At 45.2% G+C, this 17,400-nt stretch overlaps 2 protein-coding genes across 2 annotated transcripts; one reads left to right on the top strand and one right to left on the bottom strand.

Annotated features, from left to right (window-relative positions):
* Nucleotides 1-1,566: 1,566 nt before the first annotated feature.
* Nucleotides 1,567-9,223, bottom strand: smpdl3b (sphingomyelin phosphodiesterase acid like 3B). Its single transcript, XM_088999373.1, has 8 exons — nucleotides 9,065-9,223; nucleotides 7,660-7,873; nucleotides 6,571-6,668; nucleotides 6,350-6,493; nucleotides 4,822-4,991; nucleotides 3,324-3,504; nucleotides 2,346-2,479; nucleotides 1,567-2,288 (listed from the first exon to the last, which is right to left on the bottom strand). The coding sequence occupies exons 1-8, from the start codon at nucleotides 9,126-9,128 to the stop codon at nucleotides 1,914-1,916; spliced, it is 1,380 nt and encodes a 459-aa protein (XP_088855499.1). The 5' UTR covers nucleotides 9,129-9,223; the 3' UTR covers nucleotides 1,567-1,913.
* A 1,802-nt stretch (nucleotides 9,224-11,025) lies between these two features.
* Nucleotides 11,026-17,384, top strand: rpa2 (replication protein A2). Its single transcript, XM_088999379.1, has 9 exons — nucleotides 11,026-11,178; nucleotides 11,380-11,468; nucleotides 12,573-12,674; nucleotides 13,863-13,976; nucleotides 14,110-14,184; nucleotides 15,701-15,817; nucleotides 16,204-16,329; nucleotides 16,407-16,501; nucleotides 17,177-17,384. The coding sequence occupies exons 1-9, from the start codon at nucleotides 11,166-11,168 to the stop codon at nucleotides 17,262-17,264; spliced, it is 819 nt and encodes a 272-aa protein (XP_088855505.1). The 5' UTR covers nucleotides 11,026-11,165; the 3' UTR covers nucleotides 17,265-17,384.
* The last annotated feature ends 16 nt before the right edge of the window (nucleotides 17,385-17,400 follow it).

Raw genomic sequence — 17,400 nt, forward strand, 5'->3', positions numbered from 1 at the left:
CGTTCAGTCCTAACAGGTAAACGCCCCCTTTTGGATAAGCCCGACGAGTATCGCACACTTCAGGTTGAAGGGTTCGCCTTTGTGGAGAGAAAAAGTTGTGACGCAATTCTAATTTGCAATGAAACGATCCCAAGGATGAAACAGTCGAATGTCAGTCGCACGATGACAAGCCCCATGCTAACGTTAGCATCAATATACTTCTGCGAGAGACAGCAGAAAGCAAGCCTGCAAGCTAATGAGCCGTGCGCAGGCTAGCTAGCAGTCGCTTCGCCTAAGCACCCGGCAAGGTGACTTTCATTCTGATCGTTTGGACGGATTTTTACCAATCACGAAGAACGGAAAACCATTCACGTTAATGGTGAGCACTACCACAAGTTGATGTGAAATATTGCATTCTGCTTGTTTCTATTGAAAGAAGAAAGTCAACGGTTTCTCATGCTATATTGAATGTTGACGTACCCTATCATGATTTAGGCTTTAAACATAAAGATACAACTATGGATTTCCTTTGTGACAAATCGACAGCAAAGGGTACACAACTATCAAGTGAATCAATGTTTGTTTTTTTACAAGTAAACTGAAACTTAGCACATGCAAAAATATTGATGCCCATAGTTACTACTTAGATTTTGGCTCTAATTGTAAAAGTTGCAGTTTGGTTTCCTCTGATGGAAACACTTTGATCAATATTTGTTGGGCGGCAATCATCAAATGAAACTTTTCAAGGTTTGTTTGGAGTGAAGTGAGTGAGTGGCGGCACAGGTGCGCACCGCGGCTTTGAGGGGAATCTCGGCCTGACACTTTTCCCACGCTTGGACAGTATAAAAGGCCAGCCGTCGCCGGACAGCAGCAGAGAATATCTCAGACGCAGAGACACACGCAACTCCCAGAGACCCGCTCAGCATCGGACGGAGTTTCCACGATCGAGCTCTGCGAGACATCAGCGTGTCACTTCCCCGGGACATTTGACGACCACGATTTTACAAATACGTAAAGAGATTTGACAAACTCTTTAAAGTCTTTGTTCATCCCGTTTTTTTTTCTGCAAGGACCAGATTTGTGCAGTGCACGACCTACATGAACGTCGTATTCTCATGGGCAATTGATTGCTGCTGCTCACCCACAGCAAAACTGATCCTGTGACTGTAAAGTGACCTTGAGAGTTTTGAAAGGCGCTTGGAAATGAAATTGATTATGATTATGATTATTATTATAAACGTCACTGTTCTGTGGCTCCTTGAATTCCAGTGGCAATGACAAAACCCTGGCACTGGAGTGGACACATTTTTTGCACATGGTCTGCCAGTCAATGAGCTTTTGTGGCACCGTGCAAGGCTAGCCACGGATGGTTCGAGAACTTGAAGCGTCGTACAGGGATTCATAGTGACATTCGTCATGGTGAGGCAGCCACTTCTGACCATAAAGCTGCAAAAGCGTACAAGGAATAATTCCTCAAGACGGTGAAAGAAGGCGGCTACGTTCCTCATCAAGTGTTTCATGCTGATGAAAGCGGCCACTCCATCCCATTAAGCCATCAACGACCATAACAAAGGTAAATAAAACGACTTTATTATTAAGTAGTTTATTTCTTTAATTACAATACCGTAGCACATTCATTACACATAAAATAAGGTCTATGTTGTGTAGTTTTAAGGCTCAGAAAATTAGAAAGTAGAAAATTATGTTTTATGGCGATCTGGGAACGGATTATTCTCATTTTAATGGTTTCCTATGGGAACTTAATGTTTGGGATACACACGTTTGGCCTTACACACTCTGTCTGGGAACCAATTAAGTTTGTAAGCCAAGGTATGACTGTAGTTTGTTCCGTTATTCCAAATCGCCATTGCTGCTCCGTGGGATCGCGGCGCCCGCGTTTGAAGTGAGCGCCATTGGCCGAAGCAGCGTTGCGACTAGCGCAGAGCAACGAGAAGCGCCGCGCCGGCGGCCAGGCCCGCCGCGGCGAGCGGGCCTCCCCCGAGACGACCCGCCGCCGCCGCCTCGACGGCCAGGCAGCGCTCGTACCTGCGATAGTCGACCTCGCGCGCGGCGCACACGTGGTCGGCGCGGCAACCTGGGTCGCACTGGCTCAGGTCAAAGTTGACCGAGTTGAAGCGGTAGTACCGCTGCAGGCGGCAGCCGTCCGCCTCCATGCCCCGCAGGACGCTGTCCATGGAGGCCGGGGAGGCGTCAAGCACCTGGAAGCTCTCCGTCAGACGGTACTCCTTCTCCCAGCGCCCCCGCCCGGCGTTGGCCCGCGTCAGGTTCAGGTAGTACGTCACCGCGTCCTGGGGGCAAAAGGGCGTCAGCGGCACAACCGCAACCCGCCCCGACGCAAAACATACTTGCACCGCAAGTGTCCCCTTGTGGTATTCAAAGATGCGGATGCCGGGGTTGTTGGCGCCGTTCTTGACTCCGGGGAGCGTGGTCTCCCACGGCGTCACCCCCGGACTGAGGAACATGGTGCTGATGGGAACGTCTGCGGGAAGAAGGACCCCACGTTCTTTCAAGAAGAGGTGCATTTTTTTGGGGGGGGGCCGTGGTTTATTTGAACCCCGGCAACGGAAGCTTTTGTCCTTGCGGCAAAGGACCACATGCTCAAAGTTGGCTAAGCGTCTTCTGCTGGCACGGCGGAGCCGTCGCGGAGCGCGGCCTTTGTTTTCCACATCAATAACACTTATCTGCGGCCGCAGGCGCTAATTCGGCCTTGCTAAAGTCCGTCCTGGTGACGTTCAGGTTCCAAAGTGTACTTGAGCGCAGATAAAGCCACAGTGCAACTTTAGATAGATAGATATAATAAATAGATAGAAAGCTAGCTAGCTAGCAAATAGATAGCCATTAGTCAGCAAATAGATTGCCATTAGCCAACAAATAGATAGCCATTAGCCAGTGAATAGATAGCTATTAGCTAGCAAGTAGATACTCTCAAAGTCACTTTGCAGTCACAGGATCAATTTTTCTGTGGGTGAGCAGCGGCAGCCACACGCGCCAGTGTTCACTCAACTCAGAAGTAACTCAAATAGATAGAAAGCTAGCTAGCCAATAGATAATGAGCCCCCGGCCAGATAGCTACATAACTAATAGCTAGTTAGCTAGATAGCTGGCCAGGGAGTTAGATATCAAATAGATAGCTAGCTAGCCAGCTAGTTTTGTTATCCCTGACCGAGGAGGGCTAAGTGGCGCGGCATTCCGTGCAAATGCGGCGCCGCTAGCCTCGTCTCGGGAGAGGGAATACTCGCAGATTTGGGGGGGCTTTCCTGAGCGACGCCACATCAGATCACCAGCCTTTGGACAGGCAAAAGCGCCATTCGGCTTCCAGTTACCGTTGGCGTCGTAGAACATGCGGAAGGCGTCGGTGTGGTGGTGGCCAAAGAATTGTCCCTTGATGACGGCGTGGTGCTTGTCAATCAGCTCCAGGTAGCGCTGGTTGAAACGCGGCCTGTACCAAGACTTGCCCCTCTTCTTCTCAAACATCCCCGGCGGCACGTGGCCCATGATGTACACCTGCGGGGCGTATAAAGCGGCCCGTGAGGACGGCCATGGCGCGGACCGCAACGGACACTCATACCTTGGCTTACCAACTTCATTGCTTCCCGCGCAGAGTGTGTAAGGCCAAAAGTGTGTATCCCAAACATTAATTTCCCATTGTAAACCATTCAAATGAGAATAATCCGTTCACAGGTCCCCGTAAAACAGGGGTGTCAAAGTCATTTTTTTGCCGCGGGCCACATTGTAGTTATGGTTTCCTCTCGAGGGCCGTTATGAATTTGGGGAACCCATTAGAATGTTTAAATCCCTTCAAATATTACATATGGAGCACACAGCAAATTAATGAATAATTCGTTTTCAAATCTGAAGTCAAGAATAATGACTTTTATTGTGGTTGACATCCAAAAATATGAAATTTTGGCTCAGATTTTAGCAATCATCATGGAATTTAACAAGTTTGATTTGCTTTCGCGGGCCGAAAAAAATGATGCGGCGGGCCGGATTTGGCCCGCGGGCCTCGACTTTGACACCTGTGCCGTAAAACATCATTTTCTACTTTCTAATTTTCTCACCCTTAACAGTCTTAGCATTAAGCAATTAATGATGAATGTAGCCTTCTTGTAAACTGTGATTCCTTGTAAGCTTTATCGTCAGAACTGGCTGCCTCACCATGACCAATCACACTATGAATCTATGAGTTCTCGAACCATCCGTGGCTAGCCTTGAAATCATCAATGGATGACGAACTTCCAGGTGGCCTCTTGACGATATCCGAGTGAAGTTTGCGTGCTTTCTCAGCGGTCATTTGACCTAGTTCCACTTCCATTGTGTTCTGTTTAGCTGAGGTGATAACTTTTTGCATCAAGTGTAAGGATTGGCTTGTGCTGGTTATTTGTGGAGTCTGATTGATGGGATATTTTAACCTTGCAGTCTACACTCTGCCTTTGAACTATCAAAGCTGAAACGAGTCCACATTTCATTAGTTTTCTATCCATTTTGTCACTGTCTCTCTGTCGTCTGCCTGTCTCTTTAATGTTTAACCCCCCTGGTCCTCACTGCTGCGTTCTTGACCAATCACGTGGCTTTAACCGAAAACTGGGGGTGAGGAATAGAGGACAAAAACAATTCGGCTGCCATTTCCTTGTTAAGAGAACAGGCTCTTTCGCTCATTGTGGCGCTGCGTGTGTAGCCCGAAAAATAGTTTGTATGCCAAGGTAAAGTGTTCATCAATTTATCGTTCGTAAAGCGAAAAGTTGGTAAGACAAGAGGTTGGTAAACCGAGGTATTGCATCGAAAAGCTGTGATTGGTCAAAGCGCTCGCTGGCTCTTTGCCTTCTCTTGGTGGCTCGCCGCCTCGGTGAGGACACCGTCCGCCCACCGCAACTGGCCGGCGGGATCCTCGTCGTTCTGGGTTGCCAGGTTGCGGTCGTAGTAGAGGTTGGTGTTGAGCACCAACATCCTGTAGCCTGTTTGGTTCAAGAGGGCTTCCGTGTAGTAGCCACCTGCAAGCGCATTTGGAAGTTGGCGTCACGTCGCAGACCCCGATGGACTCGGCCATCTTCCTCAGTTACGACGTACAAAAAAAAGGATGTTCAAATCCTCGCCTTCGGACATACAGTAAAGTCTCGTTATATCGATATCGGTTATATCGATAGTACTGCTTATTACGATACTATTTCTATGAACGCAAGGAGAAAATTTACATGCCGCAGGATCGGATATATCGATAGTCCGGTTATATCGATATTTTTTCCGACTCCCGAGAATATCGATATAACGAGACTCGACTGTAATACGACTGCGTTCATACCGCTCCCAAAAATGGATTCTTAACTCATTCACTGCCAGGGTTGTTGTCATTTTCACTCCAATTCCAGGACCCATACAAAATCTAACTAGCTATCTATTAGCTATGCTCTTGAGAGTTTTGAAAGGCGCTTATAAATACAATGTAGTATTTTTATGATTATCATTATTAAATAGTATTATTATTACATTTAAAACAGATTCTTTTCTTACAGACAGTGTTTTTAGGTGTTCAATTACCTGACATGTTTTGGCGTATACTTCCGCCTTGGTCAGAGTTTGGACACTGACCAAGGCGGAAGCATACACAGGTCAGGTACTTGAACACCTAAAAAACACTCTGTAAGAAAAGTATCTGGTTTAAATTAGATATCAAGTACACAAGATGAACTACAATTATTATTATTATTATTGGCTATCTATTTGAGTTCTGGGTTGAGTGAACGCTGGCGCATGTGGCTGCCGCTGCTCACCAGCAGAAAAACTGATCCTGTGATTGTAAAGTGACCTTGACAGTTTTGAAAGGCACTTAGAAATCAAATGTATTATTATTATATACAGGACAGTACATGTGTTGCCCAGAAACAGACCACCAGTGCTACGACTTTGTCAAAATACATTCCCCTTCTCTGCCGTGACTTTGACAAATGTTTATCCTGACACTATTTCACTCCGGGCTTATTCTCACAAAGGAAGTGGATTTCAATGACTTCCACCTCATATTCTGACTTTTATGAAGGAAAACAAAACATCAAATTGCAATTTGAACAAAATCCGTCTAAAATATGTCAAAGGTCAAATAAGGAAAATGACTTTTGGTCAAGAAGGGACTTGATTAAACCTTGCAGAATGGCGACCATTTTGACAAAGTCTGTTTTCAAACCGAAAAGAGCAAAGCTTGTCAATTCCTTTCAAAGTCGGCCCTGAACTCAAGTCCATTCACTTGGCACTCCAACAACAACAACAGGCAACATGCATGGTGGGGGGGAGGCCGTGGAGAGTTTCAAGCCGTTTTGCAAAGCAGGAGAGGAAGAGCAAGACAGGAGAGGACGACCTTTGTTGAATGTTTGGTGTGACGCCGGCGCCAGCCAGTGCTTCCACAATCTGGCCGTTTGCTGGTACATGTAGCTGGGAGCGCCCGGGAGCTGGCTCTTGGGGTGGTAGTCGTGGTTACCCAGGGCGGCGTACACCTTGGTGGCTAACATACGTCACGTCACGTTCACCAGCGCCCAGGAAAAAGGCTTCTTTCCCCCTGGCCCCCGAAGCCCCGCCCACCTGGGAAAACCTCCGTGATGACGTCGGTGAGGTTGGCGATGATGCGCAGAACGCTTTCCTCGTTCAGATTCTGGTTGGGAACGTGCGGCGTGTCATCGCTACGGAAAGATCAATCAAGGGAAAAGACACGCCTCATTTTCCACACAATGCGAGTGGATGTGGTTGACGCGCCGCCTCCATGCAGACCCGATCGAGACAGTCAAAGGCCAAGAGAACAAACAGTCCTTCCTGAACCACCTAACCAATGGATGGACACATCCATTGCTAACAAGACATTCCCCGTGCCGCCTCGCACAAATAAGAAATATACAGTGATACCTTGGCTTACGAACTTAATTGGTTCCCAGACAGAGTGTGTGAGGTGAAAAGTATGTATCCCAAAAATTAATTTCCCATAGCAAGCCATTCAAATGAGAATAATCCGTTCCCAGGTCCCCATAAAACATCATTTTCTACTTTCTAATGTTTTAAGCCTTAAAATGACACAAAATAGACCTTATTTCATGTATAATAAATGTGCTATGGTATTGTTATGAAAGAAATAAACTGTACTGTATAATAAAGTGATGGGATAGTTTAACCTTGCAGTCTACGCTCTGCCTTTGAAATATCAATAAAGTTGAAACAAGTCCTAATTTCACTGTGTTTTCTATCCATTTTCTCACTGTCTCTCTGTCGTCTGCCTATCTCTTTTTATTTGCAGCTCTGTGTGTCTGTAAACCGCCCGCTCGCTGCTGCGTTCTTGACCAATCACGTGCGGCTTTAATCTATTTTTTTTTTTTTTTGCAGCTCTGTGTTTTAGTACCGCCCCGCCCTCCACTGCTACGTTCATTTCCTTGTTAGGAGAACGACACATCACTCATTGTGGTGCTCTTTGTGTATCCCGAAAAATAGTTTGAATGCCAAGATTAAATTCTCATGACTTTAACGTTTGCAAACCGAAAAATTCGTTAGCCAAGGCCGAGCTACCACTGTAGTTTAAAAAACGGACTGAATTCCGATTCATTTCACTCTCAAGCTTTTGTTGTTGTTGTGTTCAAGTGGAAATAAACAGCCCAATTGGAGGCCGATTGTGTCCGGTTGGCCTACCCGGTCCAAACGATGAAATCGGGATCCGGGAGAATTTCCTTCATGGCGCGAATGGACGAGTGGATGAGGTTCCAGGGGGAGTCGCAAGCATGGTGGCCAAAAAGGCCCGCCCCGGATGCCGCTTTGCCTCCGCTCGACTCGCACACCTTTTGGGCCTCCTGGCTCAGGTCGTAGCTCGGGTCCCAGTGCAGGTCCGTCACGTGCCAGAAGCTCCCTAGGAAATCAGCAGCAGCCTCCTCATCATCATCATCATCATCATCATCATCCTACTAATACTAATACTAATACGTCTGTGTAAGCTCTCAGTCGTACAGGAGTGGTCCATCTATGAGAAGGTTTCTTCAGCCGTCATCTGTACAAAAGTGAAGGTTTAGGCAACTTTCGCAATGCTGATGAGGGTCGTTATGCTGATGAGGTGATACCGGGGGGAGTGGGGGTAATAGGCCAGTCGTCAGTCAGGAATGTAGGAACAATCAGTGGGGCCACAGGGAGGGGTCCCCTGCCCCCCCCCCCCAACCTGAGAGTAGGGACCTATCATAGCTGTGTCCGGAGCCACCATGTCTGGACATTAGGGATCTATAAATGGGGCCGATACGACCAGTCAGACTTTAGTTCGCTGACGAAGCCTCTTGGATAGGAGGCGAAACGTCCGAAACCTTCACTTTTGTACAGATGACGGCTGAGGAAACCTTCTCATCGACTAATACTAATACTAATACTAATACTAATACTAATACAAGTCATCGACTAATACTAATACTAATACAAGTAAGAGTAAGAGTAAAAATAAAAATAATACATTTCATTTATAAGCGCCTTTCAAAACTCTCATGGTCACTTTATAGTTACAGAATATTTTTTTCTGTGGGTGAGCAGCGGTAGACACACGCGCCGGCGTTCACCCTACCTGGAAGTAACTCAAATAGAATACTGTAGTAAGACAAATAGAAAGCTCGCTAGCAAGCCAATAGATAGCTAATAGCTAGCCAGCTAGATAGCTATTGTACTGTATTACAGAAAAGACAAAGAGAATTGACCTAGCACAATGTTTCTTTCTAATGTCTGTACATCAAGAAAAGTCAAAAGAACAAAAATAAATAAATAACAAATAATATGACAACACAAAGATACAGAGAGCCCTTCATTCTTCAGCACTTGCTGTTCTATCAAATCCAAATTCAGTCATGGCAGGAAAACAAGCTGATAGCAAAGGAAGGGCCCATGAAAAGGGGACGGCGCCACCTTCATTTATGCAAGAGTGCGGCGGGAAAGAAACGTCTTTGCTTTCCCATGAAGGACTCGTCATAATCCAGTTGTTACAATTTGACACAAGTGCAAATGATGACGGGGATATTTTGGAGCCTGCCAAGTTGCTCAGAGTTGCTCCGATATGCTGGAGACTCACCCGACAGTACCAGGGACCCTTGAAGAAGGAGACAGCAGTGCAGCAGCAACCTTTGTGCAGCCATGTTGAAGACGTCTGCCTTCAATTCCACTTTGCACGGACGGGAGAGGCCAGAGAGCAACGTCACGTCACACTTTTATCACCAACGGCCATTGGTCAATATTTCACCAGGGGTCCATTTGCATGTCACTTGCGCTAGTTGTCTTCCTTGCTGCCTCTTGGCAAGTCTCCCAAATTAGACGTCCTACAAATGTCTCACCCGTCTTTAAAAGCCGTGCCAAAACTCACTTGTACTCTTTGCCGATTCCGACTTGATCTTGGTTTCACTCGCACTTGCTTTTTACTATCTTGATGACTGCTTTATTTCCTGTATATGATAGCTGTCCATGTGAAGCGCTTTGTTGCAGCTTCAGCTGTTGTGAAAGCGCTCGATCAATCCATATGGATTGTATTCAGAATCTCAATCAGAACCAGAAAACCTTTAATCGTCCCACAATGGGGAAATTTGCAGTCCACAGCAGCAATTTGAGAGGGGATGGGGGGGGGGGGGGGTCAATATTCTAAGCATAGTAAAAATAAAAATTTCAGCAGACTGAGATGTATACTGTACTAATGTGCAAAACCGTTTTATCAAAAAACTGTACATAGTGCAAGTATCAAGGAAGGTATGTTGATATATTATTGCATCAACCCATATTTACAGTACAAGAGTCCCTTTTTTCACATGTGATTATTGAGAATTGCAAAGCCTGACAGCAGTCGGTAGGAACGAGCGGCGGTACCACTCCTTCTTGCAGTGCGGGTGTAACAGTCTCTGGCTGAAGAAGCTACCAAGTGCTGTTGAGGTGGGCGGGAGGGGATGGGAGGGGCTGTCCATCATATCTTTTAGCTTAGCAAGCGTCCGTCCGTTGCCTCCCTCCTCCAGAGAGTCCAGCCGGCAGCCCAGGACAGAACAAGGCGCTCCAGTCTTTTCCTGTCCCGGGTGGTGATGCTGCCTGACCAGCAGACAATTCCATAAGCAGACAATTCCATTTACGGGTGTGCGACATGCTACATTAATTATGATGGAATTGTTTATGTCAGCATATAAGTGTCATCTTAGGTTGCATATGAGTTGGTCAAAAACAAACAAGTGAATGAACCAATGAATAAAACGGTCAGTGGAATTTCAACATATTTTTGGATGCAATTATGTTTTCATGCCCTCTTGAGTTTCAATTTTTATTTAACAATTGCATTGAGTTTGACTTAAAAAACTGCCTGTATTAGCAATTGGCCATATAATTTGGAGACCTCCGCATTGACGAATGAATATTGTGTTGCATTCACCGACTCTATCTTCTCCTTACGAATGCTTCTTCCATGATTTTTTTTTAATAGTCAACTATACAGACGTTTAGAAATGAAATATATTTTATTCTTATTCTTATTACCCATTTCTTGTGCCGGTCCCAAGCCCGGATAAATACAGGAAGGGCATCCGACGTAAAAGCTTGGCCAAAACAAACATGCGGATCAAACCTCTCAAGATGGAGGACACTGATTTGCTGTGGCGACTCCTTGAAGGGAAAAGCCGAAAGGAAAATATTATTATTATTATTATTATTATTATTATTATTATTATTATTATTATTATTATTATTTTACATCAAGGATAAATGCAGCTAAATTTATCCTTGAGCGGAGCGTTCTCGTTTGGTAGATTTGCATATCGCTGTTTTTTCATATCCCGGAAGCCAACCAGGTTAGTCTTTGAGTAAACCCTCAGTTTGTTTGTCAGGCGCAGTTTCGATAAACCCTCATTTCTATTTTATGCAAGCCAAAGTCTATATATTAAACAAAATACCACAATCGTATTCCTAAATAGAATTAATTTGCTTTAAGACGTTTCTATACCACCGTAAAAACATTTTGGGTCTGAAAGACCAAATTTTGAGCAAATTGAAGCGATGTTTTCGCGGGAAGAGTAGGTGACGCACGCGCATTGTGTTGAATAGGGAGCGCGCGAGAGCACTCCAGGAAGCGCGTGCATTTGCTTCCTTTACCGCGTTGTCGTCGTTGCCTATTTGAAACTTGAATTCAGGACGTCCATTCGCAAAAAATGAGGAACCAAGGTGAGTGCGGCTACCGAACGTTTTCGGACGCTGGCTAGCTAGCTAGCTAGCTAGCTAGCCTGAGTCCTGCGCTTGTCATTTGGCCTGTAGCGGTGTCTCGCATTCGCTTAGCCGGCCATGATGTTTGTGTGTGTGTGTGGCCACCATGACCGTCCCTCTCGCGAAAACCTCAAATGGTGGGCGGCCTTTTTGTTGTTTTAGGCTACAACGACTCGAGTATGGCTGGTGGCTACACTCAGTCACCTGGGGGCTTTGCTTCACCTTCCTTGTCCCAGGCTGAGAAGAAAGGGGTACGTACTCGCGCCAACAGAGGAGACATCATCATCATCATCATCACAATACATTTCATTTATAAGCGCCTTTGCCATTATGTTGAAAACTAAATCACCATGGTTCTGTTGTGGGTCATTTTTACCCGGATGTAAAAAGCCACACAAAACAGTCAAATAAGAGGTGACAACAACCGTTTACGAGATGTTATAAACGTACTTGAAAAGAGAGACAACATACGTATTTTCCATCTCATTGGGTTAAGTGTTTTGAAGAAAGGAAAGGGAAATGATATCCAGTGCTTTTGTCAACACAAAAATGGTAACGTGTAAAATTGACACCTTAACATAATATGAAGCTTCATTGTGAACGTTCTAATGACCTGAGTAACCACATTAACTGTCGGAATCATTTGGCTTTTTTGTCTTTTCTCTTTACTTTATTCTTATTTATTTTTTCCTCTCTTCACTTCTTTTTATTTCTTTAGCTATATATCTAGCTAGTTACCTAGCTGGCTACCTCGCTAACTATCTACAGTAAAGTCTCGTTATATCGATATTCAAGGGAGTCAGAAAAAAATATCGATATAACCGGGACTATCGATATATCCGACCCTGTTTGCATGTAATTTTCTCCGTGCGTGCATAGAAATAGTATCGATATAACCGGGACTATCGATATACCCCATATCGATATAACGAGACTTTACTGTATTTGCTATCTATTAGCTGGCTAGTTATCTATTAGCTAACTAGCTAGTTGAGCCAAATATAGTGACTGTGGGCACCGGGTAGCAAGCACCTCCATCCACAACGTGACTAGCCTGTTCTAAAAAAGTGATTGGGCACCATCAATGTCAACAATCTTAGCTATCTATTAGCTAGCTAGCTTTCTATCTGTTTGAGTTACTTGTGGGTTTAGTTAACGCTGGCGGGTGTGGCTGCCATTGCTCACCCACTGAAAAACTTATCCTGTGACCTTGGGAGTTTTGAAAGGCGCTTATAAATCAAATGTATTATTATTATTAAGACGATGTCATTTTTTTACCTTTGATGAGACATCACAGGAATAGAGAGTGGTTTGTAGCCAAAGTTGTTGTCCTGCAAAGTGTGTGTGTGTTGCAGAGAAGCAGACCCTCCCAGATCATCCCGTGCACAGTGTCCCAGCTGATGTCCGCCACCCAGTCGGATGAAGCCTTCAAAGTTGGCGAAGTGGAGGTGTCCCAGGTGAGCTGGCACCTTTGGCCTCGTGCTCCGCTCCACAAAGCACGACCACTCTCGTGGCACTGCAGTGCAAGAGAAAATCATCTCGCCGTCCTTTGGGCTATCATGAAATGCTCGATGGCAGGGGCGGGGAACCTATGGCTCGCCAGCCATATCTGGCTCTTGATGATTGCATCTGGCTCGCCGATAAAACTAAATACATATTCTGGCTTTTGTGTTCATTTCCTGTTGGGGCTGCAGTTGGCGCAAAGCGCCATTTTGATTGGATGTCACTGGCCGTCATGTCGAAACAGGTATACGCCCCTTTAAATAAGCCCGACGAGTAAAAAATAAAATGACGAGTACACTTCAGTTTGAATGCACCGGAGAGTTCCCCTTTATGGTGAGAAAACGTTCTGATTCTAATTTGCAATGAAACAATCGATGAAACAGTCGAATGTCAGTGGCATTTTAACAAGCTCCATGCTAACGTTACCATCAATATATTAAATATAATATCAGGTAAGTGGCTATAATAGTGTGATATAACTATAAGTAAATATGTATTCTGGCTTTTTCGCTGTTCATTTCCTTGTTTCGGCTTGTGTTGGCGGAAAGCGGCATTTTGATTGGATGATCCTGACTTGGGTGCCGTTGATGTTGAAACAGGTAAACGCCCTCTTTTGAATAAGTGGACGAGTAAAAAAATCAGATTGATTTGCCTTTGTGGAGAGAACACCTTGTAATTTGATAGATTGTCATTTGCAATGAAACAATCCCATGGATGAAACAGTCGCACGATGACAAGCCCCATGCTAATGTTAGCATCAATATACTTCTGTGAGAGGCAGCAGAAAACAAGCGCGCAAGCTAATGAGCTGTGTGCAGGCTAGCTAGCAGTCACCTTCCGTATGTACCCGGCAAGTTAACTTTCATTCTGATCGTTCAGCTGGATTTGTACCAACAGAAAACCATTCATATTCAAGATGAGTATTTTCACTAAGTTTTTTGAAATAATACATTCTGACATTTTGTTGAAATCACATTAATATACAAATCGATATAACCGGGACTATCGATATATCCAATATCGATATAACACATACATATATATGCACCCCCCCCCCCTTTTTTTTTCTCATTTGTCACTCATCCCTGTATTGTAGTCGATTGTTTTCCCTTGAAAATGATAACGGCTGTTCGCGAATGCAGGTGACCCTGGTTGGAGTCATCCGGAGTACAGACAAATTGAAGACCAACATCCAGTACAAGGTGGACGACATGACGTGCGCCCCCATGGATGTGAAGCAGTGGGTGGACATGGAGGTACCGACACGGCTTGAGGGAGGGTGGACTCCCTGGCGCTTTTCTCTCCATCCCATCCGGAAGCGTGCGTGACGTTGTCGTGGTGGGAAAGGAGTGAAGCTCCTCTGTCTAACATGTGGCTCTTTGATGGAAGGAGCTCAGCGTGGGAGGCTCCGTGCTGCCTCCTGGCACCTACGTCAAAATATCGGGAAACCTGCAGTCCTTTCAGGTAGGGCTCCACTTGCCCCGCCAGCGCCGGAGCCAAATGTGCTCCCCTTTGTGCAACCATGAGAGCTACAAAAACAAAAAGAAAGAAAAAACATCTTGATGCTCAATTTGACAGAAGAGCATTAGGGCCAGGCTGAAATAGAGATTTTTTTTTACAGGTGCGGTATTATTCGGAGAAAAAAGACACAAACTCGCAAATTGGCTAGATTTAAAGTCACAAATTGGCTAGATTTAAAGTCACACATTGGCGAGATTTAAAGTCACAAATTTTCTCGATTCAAACTCGCAAATTTGCTAGATTTGAAATCACAAATTTGCTAGATGCAAACTGGAAAATTTGCTACGTTTAAAGTCACAAATTTGCTACGTTTAAAGTCATAAATTTACTTGATTTAAAGTCACAAATTTACTTGATTTGAAGTCACAAATTGGCTCGATTCAAACTCGGAAATTTGCTAGATTTAAAGTCACAAATTTACTTGATTTAAATGTTAAACAAAAACCTTTGTAGTTTGAGATCCATCATTGGGTCATGCGGTGGGTTATCAGCCTAATGCTCTTATTTCGCTGACAGTCGTGTTGAAATGGATGAGTTCATCAGTTGTTTGAGATGACGTTTCGTAACAAAGAGATCCTTCAAATCTTGGCAAACAATCACAATATTGTGATTTCTATTCAGAGTTCGAAGAGGCGGTTTCGTATCGACATTTTGGATGTAGTCAGGCCATGAAAACCTCCAATAAATAAATGAATGAGGTGCAACTCCACAGGTAGCCACTTGTCTTCTGCAAATGAGCTCGTCTCACAAGGCTGCTAACGCTAACCCACCGCACCACCCAATTATAGAGCTCAAACTCTGAAAGATTTTTTTTTTTCTAAACGTTTAAATCTAGCAAATTTGTGGCTTAGAATCGAGCAAATTTGCCAGTTTGAATCGAGCAAATTTGCCAGTTTGAATCGAGCAAATTTGTGAGTTTTTTTCTTCGAATAATACCCCCTGCCCCCCCAAAAAAATCTCTATTTTAATCTGGCCCTAATGCTCTTCTGTATAATTCAGGCAGGAATTTTGTTGAATTTGGAGCTTTCTCTGCCTGAAGAGTGGCTCGACTTGAGCTTCTTTTTGGTTTGCCTCGCAAGAAAAAAAAGAATCCTCATCGTAATCCATTTCATTTCTAAGCACCTCTCAGAGCTCTCAAGGACTAGTTTATCAGTCACTTCCCAGCAGGCTGCCAGCAAACTTGATGTGTGGCCAACATCGGTGGCCTCGCTACTCATTGTTGTCGTTTGCTCTTGCCTATCTCTGTTTTAGCGTGCAGGGCTTTTGCCAAATGCGGTGTTTTGTAACAAAGAATTGAAAAAAGCATGCCTTGTGCATTAAGTCTGGGGACGGTGGGGAAATTAGCCAAGAAGTTGCACGCTAACCAATAACCAAAGCGGGCACAGCGATGACCTTTTCCTTGGCGGACGTGACCCCGGATGGCGCGCGTGGCTAAATGCGGCCGTGTGTTGGCGTGCAGAATCGCAGGTCGGTGGTGGCGTTCAGCGTCAGGCCCCTGGAGGACTTGAACGAGATCACGTCTCACATGCTGCAGGTGGTGCAGGCGCACAAGGCGCTGGGCAAACTGCAGACCCCGGTGAGGAAACGCCACGCAAACGCACAGTCAAACAAGTCCATTTGCTGACATGTTTCATTCAAATAACACGGGGAGTCTCTGCCGCTAATGCTAGTTTTTGCCCAAGAGTAAATGCTAGCGGTCTTAGTTGCGATACCGATTCAGTATAGGATTGGGGGGGGGGGGTTTCCAAAGTTTTAGCTGTAAAGCAGTGTTAATGCTTGAGAAATATCTAGCTAGCTAGGCCTTCACTCAACCTGGAAGTAACTCGGATAGAAAGTGAGCTGGCTAATAGATAGCTAACAGATAGCTAGTTAAAATCAGTGCAAATGTGCTGAATGGAGATGAGAATTTCAGTGAGCTTCACGAAAACGCTGATGGTTAGTCCACGTCATCTTTGGTTGCAGGACGGTTTGGTAACGGGCAACTACACGTCATCCATGTCGCAGCGCGGCCCCGCCGGCACCAGCGACTCGAGTTACGCGGGCGCTCGTGACATGGCCAACAACGGCTTAAGCAGCAATCAGAACCAGGTGAGGTCACCCCACCTCGCTCGGACGTGACGTGACGCGGCGTGACGTCCTCTTTTGCTTCCTTGGCAAATGTCTAGGTCCTGAGTCTGATCAAAGGCTGTCCAGAGCCGCAGGGCATCGGTCTTTCCGACCTGAAGGCCAAACTGTCCAACCTCAGCATGATGGCCATCAAGTAAGTGTAACTGTGGATTTTCACTCTTGCTGTGGATTGCCCACGACGGACGGATAAGCAAGTCGCTGCGTGAAATGTACATCGTCACCAGATCGAGCAGCTTGATACTCGTACAATCATTTAGAAAGACGGCACAAATGCTGATCCCAAAACTCCTCCAGAAGGTCAAAGTCATCTTCCAGCATTACCAGCAGCAATAACTTTTCACAATGGGACAGGGACAGCGAGGGCAGAGCAAGTACATTTTCATGCCACTTGAGAAATCTTGACCTTGAAATGTCAAACAATTACAGATAAAAACCAATCCTACAGAATATACAGTGATACCTCGACTTACGAACGCCATAGCTAACCAACTTTTCGGCTTCCGAACGTTAAGTTCCCGAGAATTTAATCTTTGCATACAAACGATTTTTTGGGGATACACACGGAGCGCCACAATGACTGATGTGTCGGTTCTTGGAGCTCCTGAAATGGAGCCGACTTTTTTCCCCCCCAATATTCCCCGCCCCCAGTCTTCGGTGAAAGCCGCCCGTGATTTGTCAAGAACGCAGCAGTGAGGGGCAAAATAATTTCCAAAGATGGAAACTTTTTGCAGGGACAAATGGGAAGACATTTTGAATGGACCAAATGGAGCTTGCATTTGCTTACAAGGACTTGTGATTCTCCTCACAGGCAAGTTGTGGAATTTCTGAGCAATGAGGGTCACATCTTCTCCACCATTGACGAGGACCACTACAAGTCCACAGATTGTGACCTTTAGTGCGCACTTCCTCTTCTTTCTTCAATTCTGTTTTTTCAAAGGCGGCGCTACTTTTCTAATGGCAACGTTTTTTTCCCCTTAAAAATATTTGTAACCTGAAATAAACTGCTTTTTTTGTCAGCTTCTGACTTGTCGA

This window comes from Hippocampus bargibanti, linkage group LG06 (genome assembly GCF_051943395.1).
Source record: "Hippocampus bargibanti isolate YZ-2025 linkage group LG06, ASM5194339v1, whole genome shotgun sequence".
Classification (NCBI taxonomy): domain Eukaryota; kingdom Metazoa; phylum Chordata; class Actinopteri; order Syngnathiformes; family Syngnathidae; genus Hippocampus; species Hippocampus bargibanti.

What these genes read in the sequence shown, in the direction of transcription:
- smpdl3b (XM_088999373.1), bottom strand. Translation starts at nt 9,128, where the DNA reads ATGGCTGCACAAAGGTTGCTGCTGCACTGCTGTCTCCTTCTTCAAGGG. An exon ending in CATCACGGAGGTTTTCCCAG is followed by an intron (nt 6,494 to 6,570) that starts GTGGGCGGGGCT and finishes GACGTATGTTAG; the next exon opens with CCACCAAGGTGTACGCCGCC. An exon ending in CATGTTCTACGACGCCAACG is followed by an intron (nt 2,480 to 3,323) that starts GTAACTGGAAGC and finishes TTCTTCCCGCAG; the next exon opens with ACGTTCCCATCAGCACCATG.
- rpa2 (XM_088999379.1), top strand. An exon ending in GCGAAGTGGAGGTGTCCCAG is followed by an intron (nt 12,675 to 13,862) that starts GTGAGCTGGCAC and finishes TCGCGAATGCAG; the next exon opens with GTGACCCTGGTTGGAGTCAT. An exon ending in TAAGCAGCAATCAGAACCAG is followed by an intron (nt 16,330 to 16,406) that starts GTGAGGTCACCC and finishes GCAAATGTCTAG; the next exon opens with GTCCTGAGTCTGATCAAAGG.